We start from the raw sequence: 12,323 nt of genomic DNA on the forward strand, positions 1-12,323 counted from the left end.
TTGAAGAATTCAAGGATTGTGAAAGAGCTATGAGGTGTGGAAGATATTGGAAGAAACATATGAGGGCACACCGGTGGTGAAGAGTGCCAAGCTATACATTCTCAAGGACAAGTTGACTAGCTTCAAGATGAAGGATGATGAGAGTATCCTAGAGATGTCCTATAGATTGCAAGTGATCATTAATGACTTGAAGGCTTTGGGTGAGAAGATTAATGCCAATGATGTCTCTCATCGGTTCTTGATGTGCCTACCTCCAAGATTTGAGACATTGAGATTGATCATCATAAGAGGAAGATTGAAGGACATAACCCCTAACCAAGTACTAGGTGATGTCATGACACAAGAGACATACCATGTGGAAAGGGAGGGTGTTGATCAAGATGAGAACAAGAATGAAGACAAGAACAAGAAGAGTGTAGCATTCAAGGCTAGTTTATCATCCAAGAACAAGGGCAAGTCCATGAAAGAAGAATCAAGTGAGGATGAAGATGCTAGTGATATTGATAATGAAGCCATGACTCTCTTTGTGAGCAAGATGGGCAAATTCATGAAGAAGAAGTGCTATGGTGCAAGAAAGAGAAGTGACAACTTCAAGAGCAAGACTATGTGATAAGATGCTACAAGTGCAAGAGCAAGAATCATGTTATAGTAGATTGTCCCTACAATAGTGACAATGATGAGGATGAGAATAAGAAAGAAAAGAAGGAGAAGAAAGAAAAGAAAGAGAAGAAGATGACATTCAAGAAGAAGGGTGGAGGCTATGTGGTCACTTGGGATAGTGATGGCTCATCGAAAGATGATGATTCTAGTGATGATGACAAGAAGTCTCTCAAGAAGGCACTAGCAAGCATCACCATCAACAACAACCCATCCATCTTTGACACTCCATTGACTTGACTCATGGCAAAGCCTACCAAGGTAAAATATGATGTGAGTGATAATGATAAATATGAAAGTGATGATTGTAGGAGTGATGTTGATGAGGAGGAGTACACTAAGGAGGAGGTCATGGACATGTTGGAGCAAGTTCACACTTGCTTTGAGATGAAGAGAAATGAGTGCAAAGAATTATGCGAGAAGGTAAATGTCGAGCAATCCTTTGATGAGCTCAATGCTTCTCATGAGAGTCTAAAGGAAGACCATGAGGAGCTTGGCAAAGCTTACACTAAGCTTGAAAAAGATCACTCCTCTCTCCTCGAGGAAGCCAAGAAGGAGCAGATGATTGTGTCTTGTGATGTGGGACAAACATGTGATATTCTTAATGAATATTTTTATAAGCCCATTGTTGTTGCTTCCACTAACCCTTCTTGTAGAACTTCCACTTCTACTTCACCTTTAAGTGATGGTTTCACTTGTGATGCCTCACTAATGGTGGAAAATGAGACCCTCAAGGAGGTGAATGAGCTCACTCATGCCTTAGGCAATGCCTATGGTGGAGATGCCCGCTTGCTAAAGTGCTTGGGTATCCAAAGGTTTTATCTCAACAAAGAGGGATTAGGCTATACCCCCAAGAAAGGCAAGGCGGCCTTTGTCACTCCCAAAGTTGCTTTGTGAAGGGCAATGGTCGGTTTTGCAATAGATGCAAGCAAGTTGGGCATACAGAGCAAGATTGCAAGAACAAGAACAAGAATACTAATGTATCCTCAATTAAGTTTGATTCTTATTATTTGCTTACCAAGGGTGCCACTGGTGTGAAGGCTAAGTTCATTGGTGCACAAATTGTGGGCTCAAAGAAGAAAGCCATTTGGGTACCAAAGAGCTTAGTCACTAACCTTCAAGGACCCAAGCAAGTTTGGGTACCTAAAAAGAATTGATCTTATTTTGTAGGTCAATTATAAAGCTGGAGGAAGGCATTGGGTTCTTGATAGTGGGTGCACACAATACATGACCGGTGATTCAAGGATGTTCATTTCAATCAACATAGATGAGAGCAATGGGGTTGATAGTATAAGATTTGGTGATAATGGCAAAGTCAAGGTCAAAGGGCTTGGTAAGATTGCAATATTCAATGACTTGAGTATTTCCAATGTGCTACTAGTAGACAGCTTGAACTTCAACCTATTGTCGGTAGATCAATTGTGTGATCTTGGTTTCAAGTGCATATTTGGTGTGGATGATGTAGAGATCATAAGTGTAGATGGCTCTAACTTGATATTCAAAGGATTTAGATTTGAGAATCTATACTTAGTTGATTTCAATGCTAGAGAAGCTCAATTGTCAATATGTTTGCTCACTAAGTCTAGCATGGGTTGGCTATGGCATAGAAGACTTGGTCATGTTGGAATGAAACAATTGAACAAATTGATGAAGCATGATCTAGTAAGGGGCTTGAACACTACAAGATTTTCGGTCTACTGCAACACCAAAAAAGTGTAGCAAAAGACCCAAAAATGGTAGCCATAGTAATTTTGCTACCAATTTTTTTTGGTTAAATGTCGTTGCACTTGTAAGGGTAGCAATAGCATAATGCAATGGGTTACATTTTAGTTGCGACACACAGCCCCTCTATTGCAACACTTTTGACGCTTTTGCAACACCTGGTGAGTGTTGTAACAAAAGCAATTGCAACCACTATGGGTGTGGTAATAGTATCAATTGCAACGAACTAGGCGTTGCTAGCGATACGTATTGCGACACGCTGGTCGTGTAGCAACACAATGCAAGCGCAACGCAACACAGGTGTTGCAATCGTGGTTGTTGCTACGCAGAGAAAGCATTGCAATAGAGGTTCTCTATTGCCACGTCGCCTAAATGGTTGCTATAGGTGGCTTAGGTTATTGCAACATCTCTTCAGGTTGGTTGCTACAGAGAGGTCATATATTGCCACGTTTCTGAATGGTTGCTATAGATGGCATAGGCTATTGCCACGTTACTTAGGTTGGTTGCTACAGACAGGTCATCTATTGCCACGTTACTAACTATCTAGTTGCTATAGGTAGATTCCTCTATTGCCACCGTCATCTTTTTGTAGTTGCAAGAGATAGTTTCTCTATTGCCATGATTATCGTACCTATTGCCACGACTAAATGTGATTGTTATATGTGCCATCATATATTGCAACGCCAGATTAATATATTAATAATTCATGTTGCGACACTTTGTTTGGTAGCTTAAATTAATAATCGCAAAACGACAAATACATAATGAAGGAAGCATCGACATCCATTAAAACGAAATATAATTTGTTCATACAAAATCTTTAACAAAACACACCGAGTGTCAAACTAAATGAGAACACAAGTAGATAGCTTAACACATAATAATGTGTTAAGCACAGACAACTGTTTGAACTCATTCGAATCAAAAGACTAATGTCTACTGTAGCAGCGAAGGTTCCCTTGATATGTATGTTGGCCATCGTCCCACCATTCGCATGCTCCTTCTCAAACTCAAGATTCCTCCTGAAAAAATCATTGACATGCATTAGTTAAACTGAGACTAGTGGTGGCAAAGCTAATTGAACACTGAAGCAAAACACGAGCTGCAGTACTAGAGTTCTGTGAGCTGCAGTACTATCAACCATGAACTTTGAAGCGTAAAGCAAATATAAACATACATGCAGCTGCCTCCCAAGACATTTTATGAGCACAAACACATCCATATATATTTCTAATCAGCAAGAGGAAACTAAGCCTGGACCATATTTAGGAGCAGAACAAAAGAATAGCTATGTACTTCTCCAAAAGGACTATATGTTCCTTTTTAATGCAAAAAGAGATAAAAGGTTTCACATAGTACCTGTGTATTCTTTTTGGACAATGCAGATCTTTTCCTAGCCACAATTTCCTTCAGTTGCTTTGCTGTAGTATAAACAGCACCCGAATTCGCTGCCAAATTACTTCTAGTCATGCGCCCTCTAGTGAGACGTTCTTCAGCTGCGGAAGAAGGGGGTTGTTGTTCTGGCTGGCTGGTTTCTTGGGTAACCTGAAAATAAATGGTTGGTGGTAAAAATTACACCCCTTGACAAGAATATGACATGCATGTTACAATTAAACATTCTTCAATTATCATCAAACTACCTGCTGACTATGCATCATGTGTTCTCCCATTGTAGTTGTTACATTTTGTGTCCCCTCAATTGTTGCAGCAGCAGCAACATTTTCAGTTGGCTCCACAATTGTGCTAGCCTGCATTTCGAATTGGGTTCAAGATCATGATTTTCAGTTCAATAAACTATGAGAACATAGATGTTGTTAATATTACCTTTTGTACTGAAGCTTGCTGTTGGGCTGCTTGCAACATTAACATAGCTTGCCTAAGTGCTTCTCTATCAGCCTCCCTTTCCTTGTTCATCTGTTCAAGCTGACGCCTATGTTCTTGCCTCTCGGCTTCCCTTTCAACTTCTTGAGCTTCTAGTCTATCTTGCAGCCGTCCAAACGATTCAATGAGGGCTTCCTCCTGTTGCAGTTTGCGCTGGTAGTCCTCCGATAGTAGCTCCTTTCTAGTTGGGTACCTTGCAAGGTAACCATTAGCATGCATCTTGTTTGGTTTGATTTTTCTCGTTTCCTTGTAGGTTGATTGGAAAATCTGGTTCTGCTCCAAGTCTGAGACGACATTTGCGTCAGGCCTTGACTCCAGCTCCATAATCTTCCTGGTTGCATTGTCCTAACAAAGCAAAGACATTTAGTTAATTAAAACTTTAATTCTAAGCGAGGACAGTTGCATCACTTAATAAGGGTTGTAAAAACTGTTTAATACTCACATAGACTTCCCTAGATTCCTCGCTTGTCCATTGTCCATTTTGTTGGTGGGTCATCATAAAAAGCTCCATATCATTTGGCTCTTCACCAGTTAGTTGGTCCCTCTAATTAGGCAAGAATGTAAAAAAATTAGCCATATTTCATAATCTAGTGAAATGTAGAAGCTTTTATAAACTGTAAAGATCAGGAAGATATCCACCACGAATTTAAAAACAGAAGATAACAGAAATATTTATTGCTATTGAAAAAGAACAGGAATCCAAGTTCTTCTTTTTGTTGGCACACATTAGTTTTAGTACTTTTCAGCTTTCTGTATACAAGGATGCAAAATATATTTTTTTGTAGTGGGCAGTGGGCTAAATATCTCTATCAAATACAAAGACTATATAGGTTATAACAATATCATGTCATTGTCATTCGGGGGCACAAGCACAAACCATAAAAAAATGCCTGAAGGAAAACCTTGTGACAGAATTTTTTACCTTCTCATAGCTCAATTGAGAAAAACCCTTTGATCCTGTAACATGGTGTATCTGTCGATTGTGCCGATTCTGAGAATTCTTATTGCTAATCCTCTGCACAGAACCAGCAATGATTTGATTTTTATAAAATCAGCAGTGCGCAAAACATAAACCTTGACGTCAGAAGTGGAATTGGCAAGTTTTTTTAAAAATTGGGAACAAACCTGGAATTCTTCGGTGCCAAAATACGACACCAGATAGTGCCACTCAACAATGTCTAATTCTTCTGGCCTATGTCTCATTCTCTCTTCATAGGTGGTGTACGCCTTGTAGGTAGCACTAAATGTAGATCGCCATCCTTTGTAACGGTCATTAGCCACCGTCCATATCTTGATTCTGTTCGCCTCGTTATCCTCAAGGTCCCACTTAGCCTGCTCAAGGTAAAGCCTAAATAAATTACTTCTTAAACAATAATTTGGTATTGAAATTTTGACATCCACATGGATAACAGAAGCTTACCAGCACATCGTTTGCTATTGCAATTTTGACATCCACATGGATATCTCTCCATGTTCTTACTCCGATGAGAGGTGCTCTTTTCCTCGTGAACAGTGTTATTTCATCAACAAATATTCGTTTGTTTGAACCTACAGGTCCTCCAAGCCTAGAGAACTGGATGCTAAGCTTCTGAGACGCCTCCCTAGTTCTCTTGTTTGTTGCTGTCCATCCTTTCAAGTTACCTCTTGGCTTCCTCTTTTTGGAGTCTTGTCCATGAAAAACAATTATATACAAAGCAAAACACTTAAAAAACTATTGACATAGTTTAAAATTAACTGAACCTCACAATAAATTGAAAATATTCATTACTTACTAGTTCCCTCTCCCTGTGGAATGAAACGCCGAGCATGAGATGGTCTGTTTACTGGCGGTGTGGGGTTGCTATCTTCACTTGAAAGTACTACATCTGTATGATGATTACTGTCCACATATGCCACTGCAGAAAATATTGGTCACTTGTGTAAGATATGATATGTTTGTGAAGGAATATTAACAATAGACATGTAGGGACAGATGTTATATTACTAATATCATTCAGTTGTCCTTGCACCCTTAACCATTCTTTGTAAGTTTTGGTGGTGTCATCCCTGTCGATATCTTTCAAATCTGGGTCAGCCAAGCTAATATTAGTACAAAGGCTTCTCCAATATAAAATAATACAACAATTTTGAAATATATAGGAGTCCAACATAACACTTACCCATGAATCGGTTTTCCTTATGCATGACGTGCAACCATTCCTTGTAAGCATCAATTGACTCCTCATCTTCATCTATATTCTCTTCCCTAATGGGTCTCCTTCCAAGTACTTTCAAGGGTGTTATGTTCACATTCTGGTCTATTTTTTGTTCCTTGGACAGCAATAGTCTGACCTGTCTTTCCTCCTCATTACATGCTATCATAGCATCTGCATTGACTTCTTCTTCGATTTCGTGTAATGTTGCTGCATTACCACATCTCCTCTTGTAGTACAAATAGTCCCTTACCCTATACCCCAATTGTAATTTCATTGCAAGCAAGTTACTCAGGGTGAGATCAGCCCTAGTGATTCTAATAGTAGAAGACTCTTGCCCCCCCGGCAATCCCTCGCAAGTGAAATAGAGAGTCCATGTTTGATCCGAGCTGCCAAATATTACAATAGTATCAAACTTAAGCACTAGTGATGATACAACAATATACTTAAAAGGAAACCAGTGTACATATAGTATGTGTACAGACAGAGAAAGTAATTAAAACTTAGTGCCACTTATTTGACCTATATGTGCACCCCCATGACTGAAATTAAAGTAAACCAAAAAAATATTTATACTAGGAAACACTAAATATTGCACACTTGTTCTTCTTAGCTTAATTGATAGGAAATGCTTACAGTCCCATTCTAAATTAGAAATATGTATACTATGTGTATGGACAGAGACCAAACTCATTAATCCCTACATATCATTAATCCCAGGCATTCGATCTACATTATCCCCATGGCGCACTGCTTCCTGCATGTCCCTGCAGCGTCGATGCTCTTAGGCTACATTTTTCCCAGAACATTTTCAAGATTATATATCTAAAACTCTAAACCCGAGATGTTGAATCCAAAAATATGTGTTACCTATCATTGGTCTCATTGATTGGCAGGGAGCTCTCTTGTTGATCACCAAGTGCTGCTGTCGACCTGGATGAACGTGTTGCCCCAAAAAGGGACATGGTGGTGTTGGGTCTGTATGAACTTGCCGGCGCCGCTGCCGGAGTTGTTGGCATCCCGGACGAATGTGTTGCCCCAAAAAGGGACATGGTGGCGTTGGGTCTGGATGAACTTGTCGGCGTCGCCGCCGCCGCCGCCGCCGCTAGAGTTGTTGGCATCCCCGCTCCTGCAGGTGTGCGCATCGACGTCGAGGACGGAGGTGTTCCACTCGTTGGAGTTGTCGTCATGTTCGACTTCTCTTTGGTGGAATCCAAAAACCCTAACCGTGTGGAGGCGGCGACGTGGTAGATGAGGAAGTCGCGAAATAAAAGGGGGCGGCGTGGGGGGAGGAAACGGGAAGTCGCGAAATAAAAGGCGGCGACGTGGTAGATGAGGAAGTCGCGAAATAAAAGGGCGCGAGAGTTTTTCGTCACGGACCGTCCGCCAAGAGTAGACACCCAAACTTCTATGAAACACTGCTGGACTCAATCAAATTTTGCTTTTGCATCTGGATACATATTTCGATGAAGCCAACATTGCTTTCTTGGTGCCACTCAGTCCTAGATGACTCAAACTTCCAAAGTAATATAAGTTTCTTTTGTTCTCCCTAATTCTCACTCATGCCAAGTGTGGGAAGGATTTCTGCATAAGTGAACCACGTGAATGGTATATATGTAGGGCATGGAATTGAGTATAAACGATATGCATTGATAAATTGGTAGATAAACCCATAAAGTGTAGCATATTGAGTGGCATGATGAAGTTAAGTTGCACCCACATTTGACTTCATTACAAATAAGTGATAGCATATATAAAAAATTACCGTGAGATGGATATATATATAAAATTTTAGCCATTTTTGCATATGTCTGTCCCACGGTAAAAATCAAATTTGACAATGTCCAAGTCATGGTAAAAATTTCAGCATGTCCATCTCATGGTAAATTTAGGGACTTAGCCAAAATTTTATATATCCATCTTATGCCGATCGAGCTGCATGCATGCTTCTCCGATCTCATGAATCGTGATGCGGGTGGTGGACTTAGCCAAAATTTTCTGATGCGCTGCCTACCAACCCACCGGATGGTCCGCCAAATGATCTGGACGGTCCGCCACTTGTAGCGGACGGTCCTCTGAACTCCACGGACGGTCCGCAGTACATAGGAGAATACTTCAGGTATACGTGCGGCTCGGACGCAGGGCATGGCCGCTTGCCCACAGCCCACCCCGTCCGTCCCTGCCTGACTCGCTTCTTCAGGGGATCCTCAGGGGGCGCTACGCACGAGGGTGATTCAGGGGGCGCTGCGAACGAGGGTGGAGTCGCGATCCTCAGGGGGCGCTGCACACGGGGGTGAGGGCGACCGCCGCCACTGCTCGGCATCTGGACTCCTCCGACCTCCGCTCCACTGCCCTTCGGACCTCCATAGAGGTGCAACCCGTGGATCACAGAATCAGTTTTGAAGGTATGAGAATCAAAAGCTCCCAGCCTCCGATGTCTAATTTGTATTACCATATAGCTCGCTAATTGTGCTGTAATGTGATTAATTTAGGTAGAGTATAGCTGATTTCTGCCCTGATTTCCACGTCGATCGATCAATCAGACAAGCCGTCCTCGCGGCGAAAGGTACGAGATCACTATGGGCTGCACATATATAGTTCAATTATGTATGTAAATACGCTGGCTAAATTGGTGATCATCGTTCATCTTCATCACGCAGATGTCAGGCGATGATAGGAGTTGGATGCGCTTGCCTCGTTCTTCAACCGAGTGGAAGAACAAATTCATGCTGTTTTTGGACAGGACATATAGTGGCACTTCGAGGGGTGGAACTGCAGCATGTCCGTGCCATAAATGTCTATGCATGTCACACAGAACACGGGCTGTGCTTCAGATTCATGTCCTTTCAACAGGGTTTGCTGAAAGTTTTATAATGGAAGGGGAAGGTTCAGCTGATGTGGTTTTTCACAATGAAGATGCAGGACCTAGTGATGTACAAGTACACAATGACGACCTAGCAGCAGCAGATGTACAAGTACAGAACGATGATGAAGGTGCACCACATGATTCTGGAGTAGACAATGAAGAAGGCGGCGCACCGAGTGAAGATGATGAGGCCAGTAATTTGATTAAATCCCTAATCAGAGGTGAAATACGAGGAGAGATCGGTGATGAAGACGAGCCGAACGAGCAAGCCAAGGTCTTCTTCAAGTTACTACAGGAGGCAAAAAAGGAATTATATCCAGGTTGCGAAGATGGTACAAAATATAGAAGATGATGATTCTGACGACGATGACACCTACATTGATGATGGGGTTATTGCACCAGTCATGGAAGAAAATATAGAAGATGATTTCTTTGCTTGAAGACAATTTTTTTTGTTGCACTGTTTGGTGGGAAGGGTCAATTGTCCTTCATATGCATATGTGGCACTTTATTATTTTTTTCTTTTGAACTGATGACATGGTTAAGTTTGAACCGTTGCATGGAACCTTAATGTTCGTTATGCTAATGAATACCTCTTGAGATAAATGTTTTAAGTATTTGAAATAAAGAGGTAAGTGGAAAGTTTTGAAATAAAAATCACGATTGCCCAAGAGTAATCACCGGTCGGCAAATGTTTGGACAAGGAAAGGTTCATTAGTGTGGTCACCATGTGACTGATGGTGCACGGTCAGGCATTTACTATCGCTAACAAAGTGACCAACCACCCCGGTACAACTTCAAGTACTAATTAACATCCACGCATACTTAACATCAAGTACTTAACAGCAACTACTACTTAACAGAAAGTTTCAGACACCAGGCATAAGGACGGAGATGCCGAGATGGGGCCAGGGTTGGGGCCTTTTATAACTCATAAGGTCTTCAATCATATCAAATAAATTAAAACCTGAGTTACAACGAACACACCTACATAGCGCAGTGGTGTAGAAGGTTTTATCTGAACCAGAGCTCCATGGTTCGAATCCTGTGGGGAGCACTTTTTAATTTTAATATATGCGTCCCCAATTCTTTTCTTTCCATACTTTTTTTAAGTTTTAAATTCGTTGCAATTATCAAAGTATATTGCAACCAAAAATAAGCGTTGCACTTGAACACAATTTTCGCTTCGACCCCATAGATTTCGTTGCAATAAAATTTAGCACTTGCAACAATATCAAAGTATATTGCAACTGCCAAAAAAGGTTGCAATTGACCCCCACTTTTGCTTCGCCTCCAAGAGTTCTCGTTGCATTAAGTATCTAGCATTTGCAACGCTTGTCAAATTTTATGCAACACAAAAAAACCGTAGCAATAGTCAAAACCAAATGCAACTAACGTAAATGTAGTTGCAGTACTACCACACAATTGCAACCAAAATCAAGTCTATTGCAACCATTTTTCACCATTGCAATATCGTCCACCAAATGCAACAGAGCTTTGCAACATCTTGAAAACCGTTGTATTAAAGGCATGTATCGCTACCATTTTTTAGAATGGTTGTAATACAACAATCTCTGGCAACCAATTTTTCTACGTTGCAATTCTTCGGCGTTGCAGTAGACCAAAAATCTTGTAGTGGAAAGATGTCACATTTGAGAAGGATAAGCTATGTAGTGCATGTGAAGCCAGAAAGCAAGTTGGTAACACACATCCTAAGAAGAGCATGATGAGCACATCTAAGGTATTTGAGTTATTGCACATGGACTTGTTTGGACCAACCACATATACTAGCATTGGTGGAAACAAATATGGATTTGTGATAGTGGATGATCTTACTAGATAGACATGGCTGTTCTTTCTTGTTGAGAAGAGTGATGTGTTTACAACCTTTAAGACATTCATCAAGAGAATTCACAATGAGTTTGAAACAACCATCAAGAAAGTGAGAAGTGTCAATGGTAGTAAGTTCAAGAACACTAGAATTGATGAGTTATGTGATGAGTTTGGAATTAAACATCAATTCTTGGCCAAGTACACTTCACAATCAAATGGCCTTGTTAAGAGGTATAATAGAACTTTGATTGACATGGCAAGATTAATGTTGAGTGAGTACAATGTGAGTCATTCATTTTGGGCCAAAGCAATCAACATGGCTTGCTACTATATCAACTGCCTCTATTGTCACCCAATGATGGAGAAGACACCATATGAGCTCTTGAATGGTAGAAAGCCCAACATTGCATATTTTTGGTTTTTTGGTTGCAAATGCTATATATTGAAGAAAAGCACTAGATTGAGCAAGTTTGAGAAGAAATGTGATGAAGGTTTTTTACTTTGTTACTCCACTACTAGCAAGGCTTATAAAGTTTAGAATTTGGCTAGTGGTACTCTTGAGGAGGTTCATGATGTGGAATTTGATTGAACTAATGGTTCTCAAGAAGAAGATGAGAATCTAGATGATGTGGGAGGCACTCAATTGGTCAATGCAATGAAAAACATGGATATTGGTGATATAAGGACTAAAGAGGTGATTGATGTTGAAGATTACAAGAATCAAGTGCTCTCTAACTCAAATGTGCAAGCTAGTGGTTCTCATGATCAAAATCAAACTAGTACTAGTGATGATAAAGTCAAGGTCAACAACAAGTGGCTAGTTCATCATCTCAACCAAATGATCAACCAAGTGCAAGCAATCAAGTTCAAGTGCTCCAATGAACCAATGTTGCTAGGGATCATCCATTGGATTCTATAATTGGTGATATCTCAAGAGGTGTGCAAACAATATCAAGATTGGCATCATTTTGTGAGCATTTCTCATTTGTGTCATCCATTGAACCAAATAAGGTAGATGGATGTTGATTGGGTAAATGCTATGCATGATGAGCTAAACAACTTCACAAGAAATCAAGTATATGAGTTAGTTGAGAGGCCTAAGTATTATAATGTGATTAGAACCAAGTGGGTCTTTCAGAACAAGTAAGATCAAGATGGGATAGTTGTAAGGA

General features: G+C 40.6%; 1 protein-coding gene across 1 annotated transcript; it reads right to left on the reverse strand.

Annotated features, from left to right (window-relative positions):
• Window positions 1–3,144: 3,144 nt before the first annotated feature.
• Window positions 3,145–7,379, reverse strand: LOC136514043 (uncharacterized). The gene is made up of 12 exons (XM_066508019.1): window positions 7,323–7,379; window positions 6,420–6,841; window positions 6,245–6,325; window positions 6,033–6,155; window positions 5,681–5,925; window positions 5,386–5,592; window positions 5,183–5,275; window positions 4,703–4,804; window positions 4,204–4,605; window positions 4,020–4,127; window positions 3,739–3,924; window positions 3,145–3,401 (listed from the first exon to the last, which is right to left on the reverse strand). The coding sequence occupies exons 2-12, from the start codon at window positions 6,727–6,729 to the stop codon at window positions 3,390–3,392; spliced, it is 1,869 nt and encodes a 622-aa protein (XP_066364116.1). The 5' UTR covers window positions 6,730–6,841; window positions 7,323–7,379; the 3' UTR covers window positions 3,145–3,389.
• Window positions 7,380–12,323: the final 4,944 nt, after the last annotated feature.

The sequence above is a fragment of the Miscanthus floridulus genome, chromosome 16 (genome assembly GCF_019320115.1).
Source record: "Miscanthus floridulus cultivar M001 chromosome 16, ASM1932011v1, whole genome shotgun sequence".
NCBI classification, from domain to species: domain Eukaryota; kingdom Viridiplantae; phylum Streptophyta; class Magnoliopsida; order Poales; family Poaceae; genus Miscanthus; species Miscanthus floridulus.